The 17,204-nt window shown below is 41.2% G+C and overlaps 1 protein-coding gene across 1 annotated transcript in view; it reads right to left on the reverse strand.

Annotated features, from left to right (window-relative positions):
• Positions 1-462: 462 nt before the first annotated feature.
• Positions 463-17,204, reverse strand: part of LOC128782855 (arrestin domain-containing protein 3-like) — a 30,198-nt gene continuing 13,456 nt past the window's right edge. The window contains exons 3-8 of the mRNA XM_053933346.1: positions 6,557-6,704; positions 4,861-4,963; positions 4,143-4,399; positions 3,568-3,730; positions 2,589-2,743; positions 463-967 (exon numbers count right to left, since the gene is read on the reverse strand). Coding sequence (XP_053789321.1) covers positions 911-967; positions 2,589-2,743; positions 3,568-3,730; positions 4,143-4,399; positions 4,861-4,963; positions 6,557-6,704 — 883 coding nt within the window. The 3' untranslated portion in view covers positions 463-910. The remainder of the gene's footprint in view (positions 968-2,588; positions 2,744-3,567; positions 3,731-4,142; positions 4,400-4,860; positions 4,964-6,556; positions 6,705-17,204) is intronic.

Raw genomic sequence — 17,204 nt, forward strand, 5'->3', positions numbered from 1 at the left:
AACATAAACCAAATAGCATTCTAGCAGTTTGGCAAGTGATGAATTCACCTGAGATTAAGTGATCTTTAGGCACTCTGTAACAAAACACTGCTTTGCAATAAAAGCAGAAAGGCAACAAATTATTTTAAGAAATCAAGAAGGTATACAATCTTGATTACATCTCATTAGTTTCCTTCTGTTCTCTCTTCCCCCACCTATCTGTTGCTTCTCTACTACAGTTGGCTGCAAAACATACAGCAAGGATTGACTTTGAAGGCATGTAATGCTTGTAAATAAATCCACAATAGGATCCAAGCTGAAGAGGTGATACAGGATCAGCCTACTAGGACAATTCTGAGCATGTGCATATGCAGGTAAAGTCCAGGCTACATCAAATTAAAAGAAAAGAAAAAGTCAGGGCATTTGTCAGCCTTCATAATTTTTTTTCTTTTTTTTTTTTTTTTTGGTAAAGTTGTGTTTTGTTCCTTATTGTGCAGATCACAAACAATTGGGGAGGGGTTGGTAACAGCAGTCCATCACAAATGAGAATAAGTTGTAGTGACACTTAACTGTATAACATAAGTAATAAGCATGTGCAAATTTTCATAGAATCATAAAAAGCAGCCATTCCTCTCTTACAACATTACAACATGGTTTGAGTGTTTTGAAACACCTGACTGCATGCTAATAAGGCTCCTCCTAGTATGTGCCACTATTTAATGGAGGGAGACGCAGGTTTTCAAGCATGTGGAGCAGTCCTATGTTGTGCTGTAGGTGTCAAAGCATGATCACAGGTTCTTTTCACTTATTCACTATACAGGCAAGAGCAATACCATTTCCTTTAAAAGCAAGTCTCCACTATGACACCTTGATCTTCAACACAGAAGATGTGATTCAAAACCCAAGTCAAGACAGCTTTTTATGGATTCATTCAACGAGAGGGGCAAGACAGTATCTCATTTGTGGGCTGATCTGGGTTTGGATCAATCTAACCAAAAGAAAAAGAAATAACCCCAAACAACAACAAAAAAACCCAACCAAACAATCAACCAAATAAACCCAGAAAAAAAAAACAAAAAACAAAAAAAAAAGAACCCAAAAAAAAAAACCCCAAAAACCAAAAATAAAAAAGCCATGACAACTCAGTGCATTTCAGCATCAATTGCTAGGAATAAAAATCAAAATTCACAAGTTTAAGACAACTATAATGATATGTGGCATTTCCAGTCCAAGGGTTATTGAAATAACTGAAAAACTTCTAGTTAGACAAAACTTTGGATAAACAGCAATAGAAAGATCCAGTGGAAGACTTTAAACTACAGATTGATGGCAATTTAAGGATAAGCATGAATAACTGCTATAAAAAATTTTTTCTCCTTTACTCACACAGAAGTAGTTTGAATTATCTGACATATACAAAAAAGATGACAACATATCACTGGAAACATAATTTAAGAAATATTTACTTGAGAGAAGCAAAGAAGTTTTTCTTGAAATGGCAGAAATTTATGAATTAAAAAATCATTCTACTTTTAAATTAAAGCAGTTAATACTCAAATATCTTATGGGATGTTTCAAAAGGTTCATGTGTTCTAAACCTCACCTCTTCTTCCTCTCTACAGGAGAAATAAAGGGTACAAGCCTGCTAACTTAGGTCTCAAAAACTAGATGTAAGAATAGTTTACACGTACACTGCATCTTTTAGACAACACTGAATCAGTTAACTTCATATAGACCTTTGTTTTTGCATTTCAAGCCGGGGGGGGGATGTCATGCTACATAATGCTATTTTCCTAAAGTGGATCAATTCAGACAAAATTTGGCCAGAGGACATTTTTTTTTAATTTGTCCTATAGCACTTATTTTTCTTGAAAAAGAAAAAAAAACAACATGAAAAGCTTTGAAATTTGCATCTCATTCATGGTTATTCGGTGGCTGCATTTTTGGTTCTGTGAAGGCCAAAAGTGTTGAAGAACTGTGTACTTCAGAAAACTTAAGTAATAAATTAATACCAATACATCACTTTTCTACATTAAACTTCTGAAAGGCCTACATTCACAGAATTTAAACACACATGCAGGCAAAACAGATTAGTGGTTGCTATAAAATGTTAGGAAGCAGCAGAGGTGAAAGAGTTGAAACCTTATTTTTAATACACAAATTTTTAAAAATTATGTTTCTAAAATGGCAAACAACACTGAGAATTTCCAGAAAGTATTAGACTAGGGAAGAGTGCTGACAAGAAGAATTACCTCCCCGGTCGGCAGCTCCAGGAAATAGCATGATGGAGAAGCCAAGGCACCTCATGGAGCATCTTTTAAATTTAAGGTTGCAGAGTTCACGTAAAAAATAAAATTTAAAAAAATTATAAAAAGGGTGACCCATGCTGTAAAACAGGCATGGAAAACTCATGATGCAATTCATCTGCATCTTGCAAACAAACAAAAATCCTCCTCAAAACCAGCTTATTCCATGTTCATCATTTTAATGGTTTCTTCCAATTTTAGGAAGGAGAAACAGGTTTCTAAACGTATTCCATTAGACAAAAAAAAAAAAAAAATCAGCCACAAACAATATATAAATCATCATAGTCTGACAGATATACCTACTTCTGAATATAGGGGAGGAGGCAGAAAACGAAACTCCTGGATGTATGCAAATAATGGTCCTTGCAGTGCTCTCTGAAAATCATCAAAAGCAGCTACAGGTGCAAGGCCAGACTGTCTGTTTTCCTCTGTGACCACTTCTGCATAGCTAGGAGGTGCTGGAGGGAGAAAGTACATACAGTTCAAACAGCAAGTTCTTATGCATGACAAAATATACAACATGATAAATATTAAACTTCAACCACTGAAAGATTCACCAGCAGATAAACAATGACTTAAAAATTGTTAAACAAAAAAGGGAGACTATTTTGTTTTATTCTGATATTAAGCTTATGTTCAAAGACAGGCTGACCATTGTTTATTGTGGCTGAATTATGCCCCTTAAAATTTAAATCAGACCAAAGATAATTTATTCTCTGTACAGGTAGAAATGACAGAACACTGCAGTCCTCTGTACTCCAGAAGTCTCCAGGTCTGGGATTTGTACTTAAAAAAGGCAAGATATTAGATATGTAAAAAGAGAAGGAAGGAAATACATAATTCTTTATTTGGCCATGAGAAATCTCCTATAGAAAAGAATATTATATTTTCACAAAGCCTTGGCTAACTCAGGCTGATGAGAAAGCCCAGAAAGTGCTATTATGAGTTGCAATGCCTTATAACCAAGGATGCAATTGAGATACTGGAAGTGGAAGCAATGAAGTTATGCACAGATACAATGGTATCCTGTGCTTTTATTTCTGCTACTTTCCAAAGAAGCTAGATTTCACTGCCTGTCCTAGAGACAGAAAGGCAGGGAGGGAAAAAAAAATCTCTTGCTCTACACAGAACAAGCAGGTGGCAAGAAAACATCCACAACGAATTTCCTGTGGGCTTTATTATAAAAGGATGTAATTTGACTCTGTTAACAAGACTGCAATGAATAAAGCAGACAAAAATCAAGAGAGTAGTGAATTGATTGGGATTTGTATTATCATGCTACCTTCTAGTCTTTCAGGCAGAGTCAGACCAAGCCAATTCATGTTCATGCTACCCTGGCTGCTTACACTTGATGTTCTGCTACCAAATGGATGTAGAGGAATGGTACCAATGACCAGTGGTAAGTTAAGGAACAAATCCACAGCTCCTGGAATATCAACATATACCTGAAGAAAAATGAAACAAGTATATTATTAAAATGTGGGGTTTTATCAGCATTTCATAAGTATTAGTCTAAGTTATCTTTCTATTAAAGTTTTCATGAGGAGCTTGTTTCTAATAGCCCCTTTTAGGGTCCATGCCCCTATGGAGACATGAGCTCTTCAAGTTAAGAGTCTTAACATGAGCCCTCACATGGAAATACAGTTTTCTCATTAAATGCTTGCTTAGTTGACAGACAGCTGCTTTAAAAACTTGCATGATTTAAACTAAATTTACTTACCAGACCTCCTGTCATGACACTAATACCAGAACATGTATTTCTTTCATAACTAATCATCACAAAATGCTGTGCTAGAAATTTGTATGGCATGTTGGAAGCTACTCATTCTCGTGAGTGAAGCAGACTGCCCAACATACCATCAGTGAATACTCCACACGGATTATACTACAGTCAAGGATTGAAGGGGAAACAGGTGGAATTTTCAATTGTTTGCCATTCCAGGTTTCTGTTTTGCCAGATGACAAGGATTCCCCACGGAGGTTGGCAACAAGCTGTCTGACTTTCTTCATTTTCCCTTTGGCATAGAATGCCTGCGTTTGGTAAATGGTTGCCTTTGGCACCACCATACGGGAAGAGCAATTCTCAATCTCAGCAAAGATCTGAATTGATTCACCTGAAACAAAAAGGAAAAAAAAACAAACAAAAAAATCAACAAAACACACCAGAATTTCAATTTCTCTTTACATTTACAAGGCAGCTTAAGCAAACTTTCACATTCTTTATACTGTTATAACAATGCTGCTATCACTGCTCTACCTGAAAAAAAACATCCACTGATGCTAATAGAAACAAGATCCCCATGAGCTGTTCTAAAAGGAAAAAGAAAACAACACATTCAAAAAAAAAATACCAGTCTAACACCCAAAACATGCCAGTCTAACAGATGAGGTCATTGAAACATCTAGAGATACAAGTAGCGCTGTCTTAGTTAACAGGGTATGCAGAGATGATTGCTAAATGCAGACTGATGTGGTACAAATATCCTTAATGTTTCATTTATGTAAAAACAGTAGTACAGACTCCAGCTTTAAAAAGGAAGGAAAACCACACAGAATTTATTATAGGATCACATACCTGGGGTGTAGCCCTTTCTTTCAATTTTGGCACTTAAAGATATTGGGCCTGAGGTACAAAGCCAACAACACAGAGTCTTTTCTTTTGTGCCTGCTTGGGGTGACTGCAAGAAGAAGAAAAGTATTGTCCATCAAATTAGGAGCTCCATGAATCTCTTTGGGTATTTAAACCAACACAGGAAAATAATAATTTTCATAATGTGCTTATTATTACATATTTTGATAAACAAAGCTGCTTTCATAGGAAAAGTCTCAAGCAGTTTAAACAACATTATACAGATACAGTGTTTGTTCTAATTCCACTGGTGTATTCATATTGCTTTTTCTGCGATCCTCTATACTACAGCCACAATTAAAACAATACTAAAAGAAAATACTGTACAGCTTAAAACAAAAGGCTTCATAGCCTACACATCCCAACATAATGCTGCAGAGCTTTTCATTTAACTAACAGCAAATTAGAACATCTTCACACTTTCCATTATGCTGCATTTCCAAAGCAAAATAAATAAGTTAAACTACTGTAATCTTTACTCCAGCTATTTCCTCAGTTTCTGAATAATCCTGTTTCATCTATGTTAAAAAGACTTATTTTACGCAACACCAGGATTTAGGGCTTGATCCAAAGCCCACTAAAGTCAAATGAGAGACCTTCGATTTTCATGGAGTTTTTACAAGGTTGTCGCTATTGGACACAAAATAAGTACACAGAAGCTTGGTAAGTTCAAAAGAGAAAAAGACTGTTTTATTCAAACATCTGGTATTTATAGAATTCCAAAGGTGACCATGGATTGGAGGATGGAATTACCACCTCTCCAACCACACTGCTCCGAAGATCAATCAATCATTTCTCTCCACCGACAGAGAAATATGTAAACTATTTTATTTATACATGAAATTGTGTGGGAATTCTGACTCTCAAATATGTAAACATTATCAGAAAGCTAAAGAAGTTTTACGAGAACTTTAAAACTTTCAAAAGAACTATAAAAGAAAACGTAATACTTTTAAAAATCAGGGCAACACAAGGTCCCTTTGCAAGCTGATTTTTCACCCATACACACAAGAAATCTGTTTCAATGGTCTTCTGATTTTCTTTCCCCTCTAGATTAAAATTTGAGAAGGGGATAAAATAAAGGATTTTTAGGCCAGACTGAAATCAAATCCTCACTGAGAGCAGTTGTGATAATAAAGTTATTTTAATAAAATTATATTTCAGAAAAGGATTATACAGAATTGTGATAATTTCCTCCCCATCAGTAGAAAACTATCCATATGGAAATTATCAATTGTGCACTACAGTAAATTTTTTACTTTGCATTTTTAAGTTAGCAATCCCTCACTAAAATATTAAGCATTGCATTGTTCCTTCATAGAGTATTCTTTATTTATAACTTAAGAGGACCAGTTCACCAAATTTTCTTCCTTACTGAGAGTCTACAATTTGGTAGTATCAGTTTAGACCAACAAATGCATTTTACGTCTTGTAAAGATCAAGCAACTCCAAGTACAGGATAACTTAGCCTTCAAAATACCAGCAGTTAAAGAGTTGTTAAACTGATATAATACTTAAAAGAAGAGCTGTACTTAAACTAACAAATAAATATTAGGTAAAGTTACATGCTAACGTTGTTTCAGTTATTATACTTCATTATTTTTATGCAAGAAAAGGAATGAGTAGTTCTGTCAGTTCTTACCAGTAACGAAGGAGTGTTGATATCTATATGTTCAATGACTGTAAATTCCTTCTTTAATTTTACTGGTAGAAGCCAAGGCCTATGCAATTCAGCTTTCACCCAATACCGCACACTGCCGTGTCTGCCTTCGAATGAGGTAGCAAGTGGTCTGTGCAGGACAAAGGTCAAAGTTGAGTAAAGATTTTCTCTCATTCCAGTGCAATTGATCAGATTTGGAATTAGTATGTTGTTGGGGTTTAGGATTTTTCCTTTTGTTTCTTTCTCTTAGGGAATTTTCTCCCATTTTGTTGCTAAGAAACAATAACGACCGGTACTTAAGAGAAACAAAAGAAGTAACCACAGAGAAGGGGGAGGGGTGCAGCTGGCTTTACTATCTTGGCTGAGCCGGCATTCTCCTGGAAAGGGCAGAGATATCGCGAGATTTGGGCTAGGGGAAGGGGTTGGGTGCAGCTTCTAGCTCTCTATTGCTCTCTCGGAGTCGGACGATTGCTGCTCACTGGAGGGGGGGGGGAGGGAGAATTCACTGCTGCCGCCGCCAGAGCCCAGCCCTGTCCTGCTTCTTCTGCCGTGGGTGAGCCTTTGCTCGTGAGAGCAGCCACTGAACTGGGACCTTATTGTGATAGATGAGTAATGTGATGGTTGACTCTCACAATTAAAAGGCAAATATCATGTATATATGTTAAGAGAAGTTTTATAGACTTATAGTTATGTTTTACCCCCTTGCGTTGTTATCAGGGGGTGGCCTGGGTTTGGGACATTTGGGAGGGTCGGCTTGTTACTATGGCAACATCTGACCTCCAATCAAGATTTAAGGAAGCAAACTCCACCACTGGACAGCGACGAATAAGTGGATGGACAGAACTTTGGGAGGGGCTAAAGGGTTAAAAGGCGAAACCTCCATTGTGTGGGTGAGCACATGGTGGGAAAAAATCCTTTGCTCCCGGCATCGTAACATTTTCTCTATTCAGTTTTCTGTTGTAGTTTTGATAAGGTTTTAATAAACCTTTTAAATTTTTTTAAAAGTGAGTATCATTTCTCATATTATTAATACCTTACCTCACTAAAAAAAAGGACTCTCACCATTTGCTCGAGTATCTCAGTGGAAACCCCAGGGTCCCAAGCTTTTTCCCCTTCCTGCTGTGTTCAGGAGCCAGGCTGCCACCGCCCAGCCCCCACCGTTTCTTTGCCACTGCTCTGGGTTTTTTGCTACACTGTAGCCAGTCAAAAATAGGTTAGAAACTGTTGTAAAATAGTTAATAATTGTTAAACATATACTGTTAAAAGGTTATTATATTGTAAAAAGGGTTAAAAGGGTAGTTATAAGAAATACGGTACTCAACTTACTGTATTATACCTAAGTACATCCCCCCCAAGCAAAAACAAGCCAGCCTGGATGGAACTGTAAGAGCTAATCAGCACCTTAACCTTCATGCAAATGAAGGATCCCAACTGAAATCAATCCAAAGGAACAAAAAACAGTATAAAAGGGGGCATCCAAGTCAGTGAGAGCGTGCTGCTTGACCTTGAACATCGGGAACATCCCTACTCAAAAGGAAGAAGATCCAGCACTGGCCCTGCAGCATCCTCACTTGTCGTTGACCAGGAACGCTCCTGCTCTACCCACGGGCCCTGTATGCCTTAGGCCTTATAATAAAAGCTGAAATAATTTTTAGTACTGGGAGTGCATTCCCGTTTATAACAGCTTGGGGACTTGGCCGGGATACGACCTCGCCCAACCGAGACCGGAGAACAGGACAGCCGCCCATCCTCCCCAGATCCACAGAGGGACCTTGTATTGGTATCTGGGAAAAGGCCTGAGGCACATGAGGCACAGTGGAGCGAGACACTAGCCGGCAAGTATCACCGATCCACAGGTAGGGGGAGGGGCCAGGGGGACATGGGGGGCGAGTGTGTGGAGAGTGTTTGAGACGGGAGTGGCAGCTTGGCAGCTTGGTGCCCTGAAGTGAGTGAGGACCTCCTAGTACCGCAGTCTGGCTTTCCGCGAGGAGGCTGTCTAGGAACGGAGGGAAGTGAAACAGGGAAGACCAAGTGAGGTGCCCCCCCCCACCCATCCTTGTTCCTTCAGTCAGGGCACCCAGGCAGGCCCCATTAAAGCCTAGCAAGCCGTCCCCTGGCCGTGTAGGGGGCAGTGGCAAAAGTTTGAGTGACACGGAAACAAGCCTTTTTCCCCAGGGCTTGTGGGGGCTGTGGGGAGAGAGAGAGTGACACACAAAATCAGGCTCACAGGTGAACTGGTGGACGCATCAGCACCAGAGGCAACCAGATTCAGGGTCCTTCCTGGAGGCCCGGCGATACTGGAGCTTGGAGAGGCCAACCCCAAGGCGAGGGGGGCTACAGTATCGTAGGACCTTTATAGCACCGCGGCTGCAAGGGGCGGTCGTGTGGCCCATTCCTCAAGGTACGGGGGGTGGGAAGTCCAGCTTGGGCAAGGTGCGGAGGTCCAAACCCCTGACTGAAGCTATCTCTAGGGAAGAGGGATAGCCAAACCTCGGGGAGGTGGAAGGGGTCAGGATGGGGGCCTACACGGATCAGTAATTCCCTGGCAACAGAGATCCGCTTCGTGTAAGTCTAAGAGGTTTGCTAACGTTTCCTTCCTCTCTTCAGTAAAAGAAAAGGGAAATTTATGGAGTGCTGAACCTAGGTCATTGAGGAAACCTAAGGTGTCAGTACTCAAGGCTCTGAAGTGTCAAAAAAAGTACCTACATAATCCAGGTGGGTGAGGCAGCAAGAGCCAGCACTCAAGCAGAAGTCCAGATGTATTAATGAACAGGCCTGAGGGTATGTATGAATGTATGAGTGAGATAAGAGTCTCTCCTGCACCACCTTTCTTGAGACTGTGTACAATGTGTGAGTGAGATAAGTGTTCCTTAGATAAGAATGCCAGATAAGAGTGCCCAGGGGCACCAAAGTCAATTGTTGAGGGCAAGGAGACCTGTTGCATAAACACAAAGAGATTAAAAGGAGCTAATTTAAATTCAGAGAAGGAGAACTTCTCTCTCTTAAGTTGAAAAAAAAAAAGTAAGACAGAACTTTTAAACAGGCGGGTAACAGTAAGTTAGTATTACCCTAGCAGTTTTATTTATTGGCCCGAAAGCTTATACTAACTGAAAGTCACCATGGGTCAGAACCACAGTAGACGAGGAGGGCGACCAAAGAAAAAGAATAAGAATATTCCTCCTGGAAGCCCCCTTGGTGATATACTGGAAGACTGGAAAACAACTAAAAAGTTAGATCAAGTGAGGACGGTTTATTATTGTGTGGAACATTGGCCAAAGAGGAAATTACAACAGAAGTCCTTAGAGTGGCCCTGGTATGGAAGTAGAGATAAGTGGTTATATAATTTATTATATCAGCAAGTGTGTAACCAAGAAAACCCTAATTCAGAAGAAGTAGAGTATGTTACTTGCTGGGTCAAATATGTCTCGAGAGAAGGGGATTCTAAGGTATTCAAACTAAAAAAAGATAAAGGGTAGAAATCAGAGGAAAAGGATAAAGAAAACAAGGGAGTTACTCAAAAGAGGTGGGATCCCCTTGATTATGTAGCCCCACCAACTGTTCCTTCAAACTATCAAGCCACCCCCCCCACTTAACACCCAGCCTCCTGCTTCTCAAAACCTACCTTTATCCCCTCCAGTGATCCCTGCCTCTCCTCTATCTCCTCAGGGAATCTCCAGGTCATTTTTCCCCCTCTCCAACAACCCCGCTCCCTTGTATATATCCACCCCTTGATGCTTTTCCCCCACTGCCTCCTATACCCACTGACCTGCAGCTGACTCCACCTGCAAGTCAGAATACCACACCTTGTCCTGAAAAAAAACCTCTGGATATGTCCTCCAAACTAACAAGTGAACCCTCCCAAAATGATAACAAAGAATTAGTGAGCCAGTCAAATGACCTTTCAGATGCTGGCCCTTACTGTAATACCAGATCAAAAAGTGGTGTAAGGCCAGAGGTAAATACAGACAAGCTGTTTCCCCTGAGGGAAGTTCCACCAGGTGGGGGGGTAGGAGGAATAGGTTTTGTAAATGCACCCCTGACAGTTTCTGAAGTAAGAATATTGAAGAGCTAGTTGGTTTAATAGAAGATCCAATTGGCACCACACAGCAAATAGATCAGTTCCTGGGTCCCAATATATATATACCTGGGGGAAGCTGAATTCTATTATGAACATCCTCTTCTCCCCAGAGGAGATACACCTCATAAGGTCAGCAGGGATAAAGATCTGGGAGAAGGAAAATCATACGGGACCCTGAGGTGAGCAAAAACTCCCCGTAGTGGACCCAAATTGGAATCCCAACCAGGAAGAGGGCCTGAGAAATATGCAAGACTACAGGACCCTAATTCTACAAGGCATAAAAGAATCTGTACCATAAAGCAGCAATACCAAATTGTCATTTGATGGGAGTCAGGAAAAGGATGAATCCCTGGGGGCATGGCTAAATCGATTAAAAGAAAATTTTCAGTTGCATTCCAACATTGATCCTGATGGACCAGAGGGCCAAGTATTATTAAAAGTACAGTTTGTTACCAAAGCTTGGCCTGACATTAGACGGAAATTAGAAAAATTAGAAGACTGGCAAGAAAGGGGAATTAACGATCTGTTAAGGGAAGCTCTAAAAGTTTATTTAAGGAGAGGAGAACAGAACCAAAGCAAAAATTATGGTGGCAGTAGCAAGAGAAAGTGTAGGAATGGGAAGAGGGGAGCCAAGAGGGGGGGCAGAAAATAAAGGGGAAGCTGGGTAAATGGAAAAGACCACCATCAGATGATGTGTATTGCTATCACTGTGGCGGAAAAGGGCACGTTAAGTGGTTCTATAAAAAATTACAAATGGATGAAGCAATTGAGAAAGAACAGGACACTCAAGAGGAGATTCTGAGAGGAGATGATGATTAGGGGTGTCAGGGGCTCTAAGCTCTGGGGAATGAGATCGGACACCAGATAGAGCCCCTGGTAAACTTAGAAATTGGCCCCCAGAGTGAAGAATATGAGTTTTTAGTGGACACAGGTGCTGATCGATCCTGTGTGAGGAAGCTCCCCAGAGGGGCTCAGCTAAGCAAAAAGATCTGCCAAGTGCAGAGAGCCAAAGGGGAACTATTTGGAGCCCAGGTTATAAAGAGCATAATTATAAAAGGCAACTCAAAGGAATGCAGACATGATTTCCTTTATATCCCAAAACTAGGTTGTAACTTATTGGGGCGAGACCTGCAAGTAAAGATGGGAATTGGAGTAGTGACAAAGGAGGGGAGGATGGTACCCCAAATAATGTTATTAATTGAACAGGATATGGGAGAAATTAACTTAATAGTCTGGGCAGAAGGAGGAGGGTGAGGGTTGTTAAATATCTCACCAATTAAGATAGAAATGCAGTCAGAAATCCCCCCTGTTTGGGTAAAACAATATCCCATCTTCCCTGAAGGCCAGAGAGGACTAACACCTGTGATACAGGGACTCGTGGAAGAAGGCATACTAGAACCATGCATGTCACCACATGATACACCAATTCTAGCTGTCAAAAAGGCTGATCGAACCTATCGATTGGTGCAGGATTTGAGGGAAATTAACAAACTATTTCCAGATATCCAATAGTATCAAATCCATATACTCTTCTCAGTCAAATTCCACAAGAGCGTGCATGGTTCTCAGTAATAGATTTGAAAGATGCTTTCTGGGCCTATCCGTTAGAGGTGGGGAGCAGGAATTGGTTTGCCTTTGAATGGGAAGACCCAGACTGCAAACATAAACAACAACTTAGGTGGATCAGCCTCCCACAGGGATTCACAGAGTCCCCTAACCTATTTGGACGAGCCTTAGAGGATCTTTCAAAGTCCTTTGTACCTGGGGAAGGGATACAAATTCTACAATATGTGGATGACCTACTAATATCAGGCAAAGAACAAGAACAGGTCCAACAGGCCAGTATGAGCTTACTAAATTTCCTGGGAGAAAAAGGATTAAAAGTATCAAAGAAAAAACTCCAATTTGTAGAAGAAGAGGTGAAGCACCTGGGGCATCTAATTGGAAAAGGGTACAAAAAGCTCAGTCCTGAAAGAGTTGTGGGGATCCTGTCAATTCCACCACTCAAGACTACAAGAGATGTAAGAAAGCTATTAGGTCTAATGGGCTACTGTAAATTATGGACAGATCAGTATACTCAAACTATAACATTTTTGTATGAAAAATTAATAAGTACAGAACCTGTAGCCTGGACTCCGGAGGATACCAAACGGTTCAAATAAAATCTTATACAGTCCAGGTGGGCGAAACACATGAACCAAAAACTCAGCTAAGCAGGAGTCGAGAAATATGAATGAACAGGCCTGAGGGTGTGAATGTGTGTGAGAGTGAGTGAGAAATAAAAGCGAGTAAATGTAGATGAATGAAAGAGTATGTAATGTAGATTATTTTGAGCTTCACTTTATCTCCTTGGAGGGAGGTGTATGGTGTATTGTGTTGAATAGTATTGTGAGAAAAAGGATTTTTTGTGTGGGTAGTTGAAGGAAGATGGTATTTAGGTTTTTAGAAAGTGGGAAACAGAGGCAGGGGACGAATAGATAAGATCTTGAAAAATGGGACAGAAAATCAGTAAGTTGGACACAGGAAAAAAAATAGGAGTAAAAGGGTACCAGCAGAGATACCCCAAGATAGCCCTTTGGGAGTTATGTTAGCTATCTGGGATAAAAACCCTTGTACAAGGAGAAAGGACAAAGTAAAGATGATTCAATTTTGTATGCTAGAAGGAAATAAGATCTGACCACATTTATTGGTCTAGATACGGCTCTTTTGAAAACTGGATTTGTCAGGCTCTGAATTTATTTGTAAATTCAAAAGAACAGTTTAATCCAGAAGAAAGAGAATATGCCACATGCTGGACGGGAGATTTTAGGAGAATAAAAATCTTTAAAGTATCAGAAACCCCCGAGACAAAGCAAGAAAAGAAAAAGGGGAAAGAAAAGGGTGGGGAGCAAGAAGGAAAAAAGAAAGAAAAAGGGTGGGATCCTTTGCAAGTATTGCCCCCCCACCCCGATCCCGCTTGCTCCCCCGCCGCTCGTGGCTGAGCCGCTACTCCCGGCCCCCGTCCCAGGTCTGGGCTCGCCGCCTGCCACTGCACCGCCGGTCCCTGTCCCGCCACCCGCAGCTGCTCTCCAAGTCTCTGTCCCGCCGCCCGCAGCGGCTCTCCTGCTCTCCCAGTCCCGGTCTCGCCGCTCGCAGTTGCACCACCGGTCCCCGCCCCCATCCCGGCCGCCTGGCCCGGGGCCGTTCCGCCGGCCGTGCCAGGCGGGGTCCCGTCGGTCCCGGCCGTCCCATCCCTGACCACTTTTCCTGCGGCTGTTCCCGCCCCGGCTACTCTGCCCGTGCCGGCTGCACTAGGCGCCGCCGCTGCTGCTGAGGCCGCCCAGCCTCCTTTGTCTGCACCGGGAGCTGCCGCCATAAACCATGTGCGGGCTGTCCACGCTCCGGTTTGGTTTCCATCGGAAGTACCCCCTTCCTTTGGCGGTTCCGGCAGCAGACCCCGCCTGCGTCCCGCCCTTGGAGGACCAAGTCTCGGCGCGATGCCCTCCCCTCACCCCCCTTTCTGCCCTGAGTTCCGTTCCCTTAGTAACCACAGCTCCAGCTGTTCAAAGAAACTCTCTCTCTCAAGAAGCAGCAGCTTATCGAAACACTAGGAGCTCAGTTAAAAGACAGCCCTCTCCTGATCCTTCCTCAAAACACGGGAAAAAGGCTATAGAGGATAAAAAACAAAAAGAGTGGGAGGACGGTATTAGTCTATTTCCGCTAAGAGAGGTTCCAATGGGAGGGGGTGCAATGGGATTTGTAAATGCCCCTTTGACTTCTTCTGAGGTCAGAAATTTTCAAAGGAAATCAATAGGCACAGCTGAACAATTAGACCAGTTTTTAGGTCCAAACGTTTATACTTGGGAAGAAATGCATTCTATAATGAAAATAGTTTTTTCTCAGGAAGAAAGGCAATTAATCAGAACAGCCGGAATAAAAGTTTGGGAAAAGAAAACCCGCAGGGCCCTCCAGGAGAAGACAAAATGCCAACTGCACCTCCTGAGTGGGGTCAAAATAATGAGGAGGGGAGGAAACACATGAATGAATATCATAATTTAATACTCAAGGGAATAAAAGCAGCGGCACACCAAGGGCAAAATGCTAAAAAGGCTTTTGAGGGACAGCAGGGGAAAGAACAAACTCCAACTGAATGGTTAGACAGACTTAGGAGAAATATAAAACAATATTCCGGGATAGACCCTGAGACTATGGTGGGACAAGCTCTGTTAACGATTAATTTCATCACTAATGCCTGGCCAGATATTAGGAAAAAATTAGAAAAAAAATTGAGGATTGGCATAATAGATCATTAGATGATTTATTAAAGGAGGCTCAGAAAGTTTACGTCCAGAGAGATGAAGAAAAAGCTAAAGTGAAAGCAAAAATTATAGCAGCCACCATGCGAGAAAACAATTTCCAGAGAAATCTAAAACCCCCAGGCACTACTCCTAGATATGAGGGTCGTAGAGACAGGGGAAAGGAAAAAAAGAGAACTCCAATGCAAACCAAGTCTCAGGAGCATTCCAGAAATGTCTGGTTTTACTGTGAGGGCAAAGGGCATTATAGGTGAAATTGTCCTAAGCGGGTAAAAGATCTGAAAATCTTCCGAGAGATGAGCACAGAGGAGGAATAGAGAAGTCATAGGCTCTATTTTCTAGGGGACAAATACCATCTGGAGCCTGTGATAACTTTAAAAGTGGGTCCCCAAGAAGAAGAATTAAAATTTGTGGTAGACACAGGGGCAGAAAGAACCTGCCTGTTAAATATTCCAAAAGGTTATAGTGTGAGCAAAGACACTGTAAAGGTAAAAATTTGGGGAAAAGGAGAAAGTTTCACAGTTCCTGTCATTAAAGCTGTGGTAATTGAGGAAGAAACTAGAATCTAGATGGGAGATGTCTTATTGGTCCCCGGGGCAGGTAGCAACTTATTGGGAAGGGACTTGGAGGTGAAACAGGGTTATACCAGAAGACAGGAAAATGACAGCTAGAGTTTTAAAACTTGGCCAAGAGGATGGAGAAAAAATTAACAAGGAAGTTTGGGCTGGGGAAGGAAATAGGGGAGGATTAAATATTGACCCCATAAGGGTTACAATTGAGAGAGAAGATTGTCCCATACTTGTACCTCAGTATCCTATCTCATTAGAAGGACGGGAAGGTTTGAAGCCAGTAATAGAAGGACTAATAAAGGATGGGACATTAGAACCTTGTATGTCTCCTCATAATACCCCTATTCTCCCAGTAAAGAAGTCCAATGGGAACTATAGATTGGTACAAGATTTACGGGAGGTTAACAAAAGAACTCAGACTCGTTACCCAGTGATACCAAATCCTTATACTCTTCTAAGTAAGGTCCCTCCCCAGCATCAGTGGTTTAGTGTAGTGGATCTTAAAGATGCTGTTTGGGCTTGTCCACTAGCAAGAAAAGCCGAAATATCTTTGCATTTGAATGGGAGGATCCACAAACTGGGAGAAAGCAGCAATTAAGATGGACAAAATTACCACAGGGGTTCACTGAATCTCCAAACCTATTTGGGCAAGCTTTGGAAACAATACTACAAGCTTTCCCCACTCCTCCTGGAATATAAATTATCCAATATGTGTATGATCTTTTATTTCCTGGGGAAGCTGAAGTTGGAGAGGTTACTATAAAACTTTTGAATTTTCTCGGGGAAAAAGGATTAAGGGTATCAAAAGGGAAGCTGCAATTTGTAGAACCAGAGGTAAAATATCTTAGACACTTAATAAGTAAGGGTAGCCGGAAGCTCAACCCCAAGAGAATTACAGGAATTTTATCTCTTCCCCCTCCCTCTTCAAAGAGGGAAATCAGAAAACTACTCGGATTACTGAGATATTGTAGATTATGGATTGATGGGTACACACAGGCAGTAAAATTTTTGTATGGGAAATGGACAGAGGGAGATGATATAAAGTAGACCAAGGAAGATGATGTTAAAGTAGAAGAACTGAAGTTAAAACTGGCCTCAGTACCAGCTTTAAGCTTACCCTCGTTAGAAAAACCCTTCCATCTGTACGTGAATGTGGAAAATGGGGTAGCTCATGGAGTTCTGGTTCAGGAGTGGAGAGGAATAAAGAGACCAATAGCTTATTTATCAAAGATGTTCGATCCAGTGAGCCATGGCTGGCCAGTATGTATTCAAGCTATAGCAGCTACTGCGATCCTGGTAGAAGAAAGTCGTAAGCTTACTTTTGGAAGTAAACTAGTTGTGTGTACACCTCATGAGGTTCAAAATGTGTTAAACCAGAAGGCTGAAAAATGGTTGACAGACTCTAGAATGTTAAAATATGAAGCAATCTTGATAGACAGTGATGACACTAGAAGTAAGCAGAAATTTAAATCCAGCTCAATTCTTATATGGAGAACCAGCAGATAACTTAATATGTAATTGTTCAGAAATTATACAATACCAAACAAAAGTCTGAGAAGATCTTCAAGAACAAGCCCTTTCAGAAGGGGAAACAATCTATGTGGATGGTTCCTCCAGATGTCTACAAGGAAAAAGAATGTCAGGGTATGTAGTAGTTGATGGAAAAAACATGCAAGCTATCGAAAAAG

Source organism: Vidua chalybeata (assembly GCF_026979565.1).
Source record: "Vidua chalybeata isolate OUT-0048 chromosome W unlocalized genomic scaffold, bVidCha1 merged haplotype SUPER_W_unloc_10, whole genome shotgun sequence".
Lineage (NCBI taxonomy): Eukaryota > Metazoa > Chordata > Aves > Passeriformes > Viduidae > Vidua > Vidua chalybeata.